The 10,836-nt window shown below is 39.1% G+C and overlaps 1 protein-coding gene across 1 annotated transcript; it reads right to left on the bottom strand.

Moving 5' to 3' along the window:
* Window positions 1–1,523: 1,523 nt before the first annotated feature.
* LOC113461589 lies at window positions 1,524–2,321 on the bottom strand. Its single transcript, XM_026801710.1, has one exon. It carries the CDS (start codon window positions 2,319–2,321, stop codon window positions 1,524–1,526), a length of 798 nt encoding a protein of 265 aa, XP_026657511.1.
* Window positions 2,322–10,836: the final 8,515 nt, after the last annotated feature.

Raw genomic sequence — 10,836 nt, 5'->3', positions numbered from 1 at the left:
CAGCAACAGAGGAAATAGTATGAAAAGGAAAAATAGTTTCATGAAAAATCACATCCCTAGAGAGAAAGGTAGTATTGCTGTGAAGATCAAGAATTTTATTTCCTTTAACACCAAAAGGATAGCCTAAAAAGACACACTTTCTGCTTCTAGAATCAAACTTCTTCCGACCATGAGACAAGGTAGAAGCAAAACAAAGACAACCAAAAACTTTTATGTGCCCATAGGTAGGTTTGGTATTGAAAAGAAGTTCAAAAGGGGTTTTGTTGGCCAACAAGGGAGTGGGTGTTCAGTTGATAATGTAAGCAGCAGTCAAAATGCAATCATTCTAATATTGAAGAGAAATTTCTGCTTGGAATCTCAAGGCCCTGGCCACATTAAGCAAGTGTTGGTGTTTTCTCTCTACAATGCCATTTTGCTGTGGTGTTTCAACACAACTTCTTTGATGTATGATACCTTTATTGGCAAAAAACTCATGCATTTGAAATTTTGCTCCATTGTCACTTCTTAAGATTTTGATTTTCACTCGAAATTGGGTCTCAACCATATTATAAAAGAATTTTAAGCACTACCTAGTTTCAGATTTGGTATTGAATAAATAGACCCAAGTGCTTCTGGAGAAATCATCAACAATGGTTAGGAAATACCTAGAACCATCATAAGCCACCCACAGAACAAGGTCCCCAAGGGTCACAATGCATAATTTCAAACAAAATGGAAGATCTGTGTTGACTAATAGAAAAAGAAAGTCGATGCTGCTTTGCCATAGGGCAAATACAGCAAGGGAATTCATTAATGGAAAACATTTTATCCTTTACAATCGGATCATCTATAAGCTGTAATCGAGAAGCAGAAATATGACCAAGGCGACAATGCCAAAGGTCAGAAACAGATTTGCTATTCATAACAGATGCAGAAACAAATATATCTTTATGTAAAAACTTTGAAAGGGTAGTTACTAAAGTTGAAGAAGCAACATCAATCCTCAACAGGTGATATAGGCCATTTCTCACTTCACCCATCCCAATCGTTGTCCAAGATAAAAGGTCCGGAAGAAAACAACAATTAGAGAAGAAAACAAGACAACAAATAAGAGATTTTGCAAGTTTCTTAGCTGAAAGCAAGTTGAAAGAGAAGGATGGAACATACAAAACATCTTTTAGGATAATAGTGTCTCTCAGCTTAACTACACCAATATGTGTCATGGGTACCTCAATACCATTTGGCAATTTGACTGAATAAGAAACCTTAGCTATCATGGTGGTAAAAAATTCAGTGTCACAAATCATATGATCTGTGGCACTTGTGTCTATTATCCAAGGAATATCATGAAGAGTTGGTTGAGTGGTGTAGGTGTAACAATGGATTGGATCATGTGTGTAGGTTGAAAGGCAAATGGAAATACCAAACATCTTACGAACACTTGGAGCATGTGGTGCAGGGATAACAATGGATTGGATCTGATTGGCAGAGTGAAGAGCAGTGGAAGAGTCTTTGTACTGGAGTAAGGCCAATAGCTGCTGATATTATCCTTTAGTCAAAGCCACCTTAGCATCATTTTCTTCATCTTGGATAGCAGGAACAGAGATGTTAGACTGATTTGCAAAAGTAACAGGGCTCTTTCCTTTGTTAAAAAGTTTGTGGCTTGGAGGGTACCCCTGAAGCTTATAGCATTTCCCATCCACATGATCAGTCATGTTGCAGTGTGTGCAAATGGGAGCTTTAGCATTTCCAGCCTTAAAACAATTCTCCAATAAGTGCCCTTGAACATTACAATGAGTGCAAAATGGTCTGTCCCTTTTCTGAGTAGTTACAAATTTTGGAGCAAGTTTGGTATTAACAAAAAAATTTCTGGCAACTAGGGTCAGAGAATCAGGGGAAGGTACAATTGAAACCATTTGATGTTGTCTCTTCTGTTGTTGAACCAAGGAGAACACCTTGTTCATAAGGGGCAAAGGGTCTAATAGTATGATCTGGTCTCTCACAATAGCAAAGGAATCATTCAAACCCATCAGAAATTGAATAACACAATATCTTTGATATCGATCGAACAGTATTTTCAACTTTCCACAACTACATTCAGGCATTGGATCATACATTGAGAGCTCATCCCACAGAGTTTTAAGCTTACCATAATAGATGCCCACCAAATCATGTTCCTGCTGTAGTCCAGCCAAAGCCTTCTTCAATTGAAATATTCTTGGTCCATTTTGTTGAGAAAAATGCTCCAGAAGCTCCATCCATATCTCCAAAGCATCATCAACAAAAACTACACTTGATTTAAGTGTGTTGCTGATAGAATTTTGAATCCAAGAGACAACCATGTCATTACATCATTCCCAAGCTTCAAGCAATGGATCCTCAGCATTTGTGGGCTTCGGAATAGCTCGATTGATAAATCCAAGCTTGTTCTTAGCTTCAAAGCTCTACGCATTGCTCTGGACCAAGTAGCATAGTTATCTCTAGTAAGAAGGTCTGTAACTAAAGTTACTCTAGGGTTATCACCATTTTCTAATCAGTAAGGGTTTGCTAGGTCACTGGAATTCAAAAATCTGGAAATAGTTGATGAGTTTGATGATGGGTTCTGAACAGAATTGGTTGTTAAAGAGCCTTCTGTGTTTGTTGGAATTTCTGCCATGGTTTATCGCTCTCACTGCTCTGAAATCATGTAAGAAAATGTATGGGAAGAGAGAAAGGAAAAACATAGAGCACAAACCATTGAGGAATTCACAAAATTCTCATTGAATGAATCTGTTTACAGCGGCAAACTTTATATATAGTTGCAAAGAATCATATAGCTTAGCAAAAAAAAAAAAAAAAAAACACAATGTGGCTAACTACAAAAAATCTTCTTCATCTTCATTCAGCCTTTTCCGCACTTCTGCTTCATTTGGACTGCAGTTTGAGGCTGATCTTCCCCCGTATGCTTCAATACAACGATCCAGTCACCTCTTCTCTAATGACAGACAAAAGGATGGTCTGCATGGAAATCCATTGGATCCATGCGTTCTCAGAGGCAACAGCCCATTGTGATTTCTGTTTCACTTGCAGCAGCCGCTGATGTTCCTTCTTCGTCAACCTCAACACACTACAGGAAAATGGGCCTTTTTCGACTCTTTTTTCCCGGCGCTAGGAACAAGCGTTGGGAAAAATGGGTACTGTGCCGAACTTTTCTGACGCTTCCGTTTAGCGTCGGTAATTCTCAGGAATAGACGACGCTTAAAAGCGTCGTTGTAAACATACAGAAAAAACCGACGCTTTTTAAAAAGGGTTGGTAATAGACGACACTTATTAGGGTCGTCGTACTATGAGTGGTTAAGACGACGCTTATAAGCATCGTCCTAAGTCCAATTCCCAACAAAACCAGCGGCCGACCTTCCCTTCTCATTCTGCATCCCGATCTAGCTCTAGCTCCTCTCCTCCTCCCTCCTATGTGACGACCAGCGATCGACCCATGTGCTCTCCGGCCGGCTTCGAGCGATGTTCGATGCCAAGCTTCTCTCTTCTTCCCTCCTCTCCGGCACTGGGCTACCATGCGTCCGCAACCTCCTCTCCTCCTCCCTCCTCTACGGCGCCGACCGGCCGATCCCATCCTCCTCTGCTCGAGAAAGAGGTATCATTTGATAACCCCACCGAATAGAAAATTTCTTGATAATTTATTGGTGGATGTGTGTAATCCGAATACTTTTGTGTTGTAGTTATGCATTCTTTGTACTTTACATTGATAAAAAAATGTTCTATTGTCTGGTAGAAGCAAGTGAATTAGATTTTTCGGTCGTGGTTGGAAGCATTGAGCAATATTTTGATAATCAAATTACATGATGGAAGCCGTGACAGTAACATCCTAGTGTTCTTCCCAATTTTCTTGTTCTTATTCGCCTGCTTTATTCTTTTATGTCCGGTAGTATGTCGTCTGTTGTCAAATTGCTAGTAAAGGTAATTTCTAATATATTCTCCCCCATATGGTAGAAGTTTGTGATGCATTATAAGGTTTGCATGGTGCTACACTTAAAATTATCATAATGTACATGAAATCATTTAAAATTATATGAACTCAAGATCCTAAATTTATAAATTATAATCTTCAATTAAGAATCACCAGTTAATAAAATAATTACAAGTGGCCTACCTTGTGACCTATAAAATTATCAATTATTACGTCTGGCATTGTCACTCCATGTTGTGGGGTTCAACCAACTTTATCTCTGTCCTATCTGCTCGTAGTAATAAGGGAGGTGCTTGAAAGGGAAGCACTAAATTTAGTGTTTGAGCCACATTGAAAAACTATACAAAAGTTCACCAATGGAGGGAGCTTGTCCATTGAAGAGGAGGTGGCCCGTGTTTGTCCTCCTTATGTAATCCCTTATCAATGGAGGGAGCTTGTCCACTATTGATTTTCAGAGAAAGTTCAGGTTGTGTATATTTTTTCAATACCTTAGATTGTATTTACTAATAATATAGATTACAAATTTATACATTAAATATATTATATTGTTTATTCTTTTTTTGGGAAGACATATTTCAACATTGGTAGAGCTGCACGAGCCTCTCAGACTGTTCCTTATACTTCAGGCTCGATGAGTTATGCTAGGCGTAGAGCTGAATTCGTAAGTTTTTTTGAAACTCTTTGAAACTATTTTAAACTGTTCTATCATATAGCATGTATCATGATAACTAGCTTGTCAATATACTTTTTGTTGTAGATGGATGATAATGGGAGGAAGCCTGGTAAGGTGGAGTTTTATAAGATGACTCACACCCACCGAGATGACAGTTTTGTTCGGAAGGAGGCAAGAGATATAGTTGTATGTATTCATCTTTGAATCTTTCAACGATATTCTTATTAGTTCTATTATTGCCATACATTAATATGACTTTTTCTTTTGAGAGATATAGGACAGGACAACAACTCTTATTTCAGAGCGTGTCGAGGAGTCATCATCATCCGACGCGACCAGTCATGTCGAAGCTCAGGTGCTCGCGAATTATTAGACCCAGAGCGTTATGGTCGAGTGAGGGGTTATGGCGTTGGAGTTACCCCCACTCAGTGCTGAGATACGCCCCGTTCGATGCGACGTTCGCAGTGAAATTCGAACGGGATGTTGTTCATCATATGAACGCGCCTCAGATCGTAGAATTCAAAAAATTTTCTGGATCCAAATCCAGAAGATCTTTGAACTCATTAGGAAGGGAAGATTAGGATCTGAAGAGGATTGATTAAGATTCATAAAACTGAAACAAAAATCAGAAGTTATTAATTTGAAGATCTCATCTTCAAAAATTCTGCAGGTGTAGAACACCGCAGCCTGATGATCTTTCTAGATTTCTGGTTAAGCCGCACACGTGTCCGGCCTCTACAGGTATCTACACGAGGATTTAATCATATGTGATAAGATCTTACCGGAGTGCTAGCTCCTTGCAAAGACCTCTCATGACTATCAAAAGAGATGGAAGAAATTGTGCAATATACCTCTTTGAAGAAGAACACTTTCTTTTTCAACCTTGCTCGCAATTAAGGAAGAGGAGGAGGTAGCTTTGCTCGTGAATCTTTCTAACCTTGATGCCATGGAAGAAGAGGAATAAGAAGCCCTCTTTCAGCCATGGACAAGGAGGAAAGGAAGAAGCTTAACGTGGGAGGAAGAACTCTTTCTTCCTTGGGCTGAATTGATATCTCTTCCTTGATCCTTCTTCTTCTTTGCTTTCCAACACCTTGGAGGAAGAAGAAAGGGGATCCTTCACCTTGCTGCCGTGAAGAAAAGGATGTCTCCTTTTGCAGCCGTGGGAAGGGAAGAGAGGAAGAGGGAGGAGGCGTGGTGATCAAGGATGTCTCCTATGGTTCACGCCCCAAGCCTTTTATAGATGGGATCTAAGGCTTCTCCTAATCTTATTAGGAGTATGGAAATATAACCCACCCTTGGATTAATGCTAAGTGTCCAATCCTTGTGCTCATAGATGTATGATATGTGTCCACTTAATTAATTGATTAATTTTCTAATTACATTAGGACTCCTAATTTCATTAGGAGAATAATTGATTTGGGAGCATGCTTCCTACGACGCCATGTGGACTTTAAAGTCCGCATAGTGTGAACATGACTTAAGTCATATTCATCCTACCACGACATGTGGTCTTTAAAATCCGCACAAACCTCGGTTTAATCAAATTGACCCTATCATGAACCTAAATCAATTTGGGTCGAACCCAATTTGATTTGGCTCATTAAATCAGCCCAATTGCAATTCAATTGCAATCAATTTCACTTAATTCTTTTTCCATTAACTCACTAATACTTAGTGGGTTAATTCAATCACCAATCATATTGATGATTGACTTCAATTGACATTCTAAATCACAATTATGATAGTCTGACTAATTAAATCCTCTATTTGTGTGACCCCGTAGATTCTATTCTGACTGGTAGTGAGACATATTGAGATCTCCATATCAATATCACTGAAACTCCTTTCAGTGGACTAAAACGATTTCAGTTCTACTCTCAAGGTTCACTGATCACCAAGTGAATGCCTTCGAGTCTCACAATCCTCTAGTGACACCTAGCAGTATGTGGTGGCAACCTAGTAGAATAGAATGTTTGAACCTCTAGGTGCAGTTAGCGTATGATATAGTCCATCTATCATGGATCCCGACGTGATGGAGGTTATGGATATCTCGTCAAAACCCATCGTGATCCCGATGTGATGCAGTTAGCGCTGAATCTCTTCAGATATTTTGGGGCACATCTTTTTGGAGAGATTTATCCCATGCCTTAGGGGTAACAATCCCTTCTTAGAGTTTTCCATGCTGAACCTCTTCAGCACTTTCTCTATGTACATTTTCTGTGATAGGCCAAGCATCCTCTTGGATCTATTTCTATAGACCTTAATCTCCAAAATATAAGATGTTTTACCTAGGTCTTTCATGGAGAACTTCTTAGACAGCCATAACTTGACCGATGTGAGTATGGAAATATCATTCCCAATCAGGAGTATATCATCTACGTACAATACGAGGAATACTATAGCCCTCCCACTGACCTTTTTGTACATACATGGTTCTTTTTCGTTCTTGATGAAATCAAATGATTTGATCACATCATCGAAACGAGTGTTCCAACTCCGAGACGCTTGCTTTAGTCCATAAATGGATCTTTGCAGCTTGCAGACCTTGTGATCACCATCACTGGAAGTGAAATCCTGAGGCTGTTTCATATAGATATCTTCCTCAAGATATCCATTAAGGAATATAGTTTTCACATCCATCTGTCATATCTCATAATCATGATAAGCTGCAATGGCAAACAACGTTCGAATGGACTTCAACATGGCTACCGGTGAAAAGGTATCCTGATAGTCAATGCCTTTGCATTGACTATAACCTTTTGCCACCAACCCTGCCTTATAGGACTCTATCTTGCCATCCAAACCCATTTTTCTTTTGTAGATCCATTTACACCCAATAGGTACAATATCTTCAGGTGGATATACTAAGGTCCATACTTGGTTGGAATGCATGGAGTCTATTTCTGACTTCATCGTATCCATCCATTTTTTAGAGTCGATATCTAACATCGCTTCGTTGTAGGTCTTGGGATCATTACTATGATCTCTTTCTCCCATGAGGAACTCTTTCTCTATTTCCTCTGTAAGCATACCTAAGTATCTTTCAGGAGGATGGGAGATCCTACTGGATCTACGAAGTCGACGAGGTTCTTCATGTATTGGCTCAATATGAATAGGTTCACTAGGCTCAATTGCTCGTTGCTCTTTAGAGACATTCTCTTCGAGCTCAATTTTTCTCCCACTGCCTCTATCAAGGATAAATTGTTTTTCCAAGAAGATGGCATGTCGGCTCACAAACACTTTGTGATCTTCTGGATTGTAAAAATTGTATCCTAACGACTCTTTAGGATATCCAATGAAATGAGCACCAATTGTTCTAGACTCTAACTTGTCCGCCTGTTGTCGCTTGACTTGGGCTGGGCATCCCTAAATCTTGAGATAACCAAGACTTGGTTTCTTACCATACCATATCTCATACGGTGTGGTAGGAACGGACTTAGAGGGAACTCTATTCAATATGTAGAAAGATGTAAGTAGGGCATCTCCCTACAAGAATAAGGGTAAGTCAGTGAAGCTCATCATGGACCTGACAATATCCAATAGGGTCCGATTCCTCCTTTCTGACACTCCGTTGAGTTGAGGTGTTCCAGAAGGTGTCCATTGTGAAACTATACCATTTCATTTGAGATAATCGCAAAACTCTCCACTAAGGTATTCTCCTCCTCGATCGGATCGAAGAACCTTAATGAGTTTTCCTGTCTGTTTTCCTACTTCAAATCTGAATTCTTTGAACTTTTCAAATGCTTCAGATTTATGTCTTATAAGATAAACATAACCATACCGTGAGAAATCATCGGTAAAAGTAATAAAGTAGAAAAATTGACCCCTAGCCTGCACATCGAATGGGCCACACACATCAGAGTGTACTAGGGCAAGTATTTCAGTGGACTTCTCCCCGTGTCCTACAAAGGGTAATTTGGCCATTTTTTCTTGAAGGCAGGATTCACAAATCGGATATGACTTAGAAGTCAATGAACTCAAAAGCTCATATTTCTTCAATTTGTTAATTCTGTCTTCTCCTATATGACCAAGTCTGAGGTGCCATAAATACTTTTGATTTATTTCATCTCTAGATCTTTTAGATCCTATGGTACTCACTGTATGCTCAGATACGTTCACAGATACATCCATATGTAAGTGATAGAGACTGTCAATCATAAAACCACGTCCAAACTGTTTATTTCGCAAATAAATGGAAATGTAGTCTTTATTAAAATTGAATTCATAATGTTCCTGTGCTAGACAAGATACAGAAATCAGATTTCTGCTAGCACTAGGTACAAAATAACAATCTCTAAGTATCAAACTAAATCCTGACGGTAAATGCAAAGAAAATGTGCCCACAGCAACAGCAGCAACTCTTGCTCCATTGCCAACCCGTAGGATTACCGTACCTTCCATAAGCCTTCGACTTTCCTTTAGACCCTGCATGGTAGTGCACAAGTGAACACTAGAACCAGAGTCTATAACCCAACTGGAAATAGAAGAAACCGTTAGATTAGTTTCAATAATGAGCATCTTCATTGCAATGGAAACATTTTCCTTTAGGTTCGGCCTTCTTCTTAGGAACTTCCTTCTTTGGCTTTTTCTCGGTCTTCTATTTCTTCGCGTGCTTCTTCTTTTTCCTAGTAGACTTTCTCTTGGAAGTAGAAGCTAGCTCAGCAGCGAGAACTGTGCCCCTTGAACCTTTCAAGGCTCCCTCAGTTGTCACCAACATATTCAACAATTCAAGCTTGGTGCATTCAATTTTATTCATATGGTAGTTTACAATAAACTGCCCATATGAAAATGGCAACGATTGTAGGATCAAATTCGTTTGCAAATTATTGTGCATGGTCATGCCAAGCTTCTCAAGCTTCTTAAGATCTTTGATTATGGTCAAACCATGTTCATGGACGAACTGCCCATTGCGCATCTTGGCTTTGAGGAGCCGCTTAGACACTTCAAACCTCGCTGCGCGACTCTGTTCACCATACAACTCTTGTAGGTGATCAAGTATGTCCTTAGTAGTCTTTATGTTCTCATGCTGGCATTGCAATTCGTTGGACATGGATGCCAAAATGTAGCACCTAACCTTATTGTCGTCATCCAACCATTTTGCATGCATCTCACGCTGCTCATTGGTTGTTCGGGTTGGTAACACCGGGAGTTCATGGTCAAGAACATAAGCTATCTTTTCGTAACTCAAGACAATCTTCAAGTTGCGGACCCAATCTTTATAGTTTGGTCCGGTCAACATATTATTATCTAGAATTCGAACTATCGGGTTGGAAGCCATTGACATCTGCAGAAAGTAAAGATTCTAATTAAAAATTTGTATTTGACGTTAATTTATTTTAGAAACTTTTAAAACAAAATTGGATCAAATCCTTCCACTATTTCTCGGATCTCAAACACTCCTCTGGTAAAAATACGGAAACCTGCGACTTAGGGTTTCGAGTGGGGTGCTGCGGTTCCACCAATCTACATGTCACCTCACCTAACATTATTGAAGACACATAGACGATGAATCTACAACTTTTGTACAATGCTTCGTAAGCATATTGATAGTCAACTTTAAAGACCACGCAATAGCACGTATCTGGTAGGATAGTGATTACAGGTATCGATCCACAGGGATTGGGGTATAGTTGTTTTCTTAAAAATAAAAAATATTTAAAAGGAAGAGTTTGTGAAGAAAATTAAACTAAGGAATTTAATAAAGAAAATGCAATTAAAATGATATCAGTTTGGGAGAACCTAGGGCAAGGAATTCACCACTAATATCAGAACAAGGGTTATTTATATTTTATTTCGTTCTTGGATTAACATGCAAATTGGCTACAAGCCTAATAAGCATTTAAATAAAAATTCACAAAAGTAATTTGGGCATAATCCATCTTCAGTTGGCATGAAATGTCTACCCTAATCTAAGGTGGCAGCACATCGCATCTTTCCTAAGCATGGATTATCTTATATTTACTTAGTGATCATGAAGAACAGTTGTACGAACATCATACTTAAAATCACAGAAATTAAATATGATTCAAAAGAAGATATCTATTAAAAACAATAAGTTCATACAACCCCAAGAATATAAAATAAAATATAAAACCCGTGTCCCTTTGTTAGGGCTGCATCCAGCCCTAGAGAAAAGATCAGCCTTTCATAGAGTGGTGGACGGCAGTAGCAGCACAGCAGCGGGCTCCCATTCCTTCCTTCTCTTTCTCCTTTGAAATAT

This window comes from Phoenix dactylifera, unplaced genomic scaffold, assembly GCF_009389715.1.
Source record: "Phoenix dactylifera cultivar Barhee BC4 unplaced genomic scaffold, palm_55x_up_171113_PBpolish2nd_filt_p 000977F, whole genome shotgun sequence".
Classification (NCBI taxonomy): domain Eukaryota; kingdom Viridiplantae; phylum Streptophyta; class Magnoliopsida; order Arecales; family Arecaceae; genus Phoenix; species Phoenix dactylifera.
Note: the sequence above shows the minus strand (reverse complement) of the source record. Positions and strands in the feature narration are given on the sequence as shown.

Excerpts from the sequence above, each read along its gene's own strand:
- LOC113461589 (XM_026801710.1), bottom strand. The coding sequence starts at position 2,321 with ATGGTTGTCTCTTGGATTCAAAATTCTATCAGCAACACACTTAAATCA.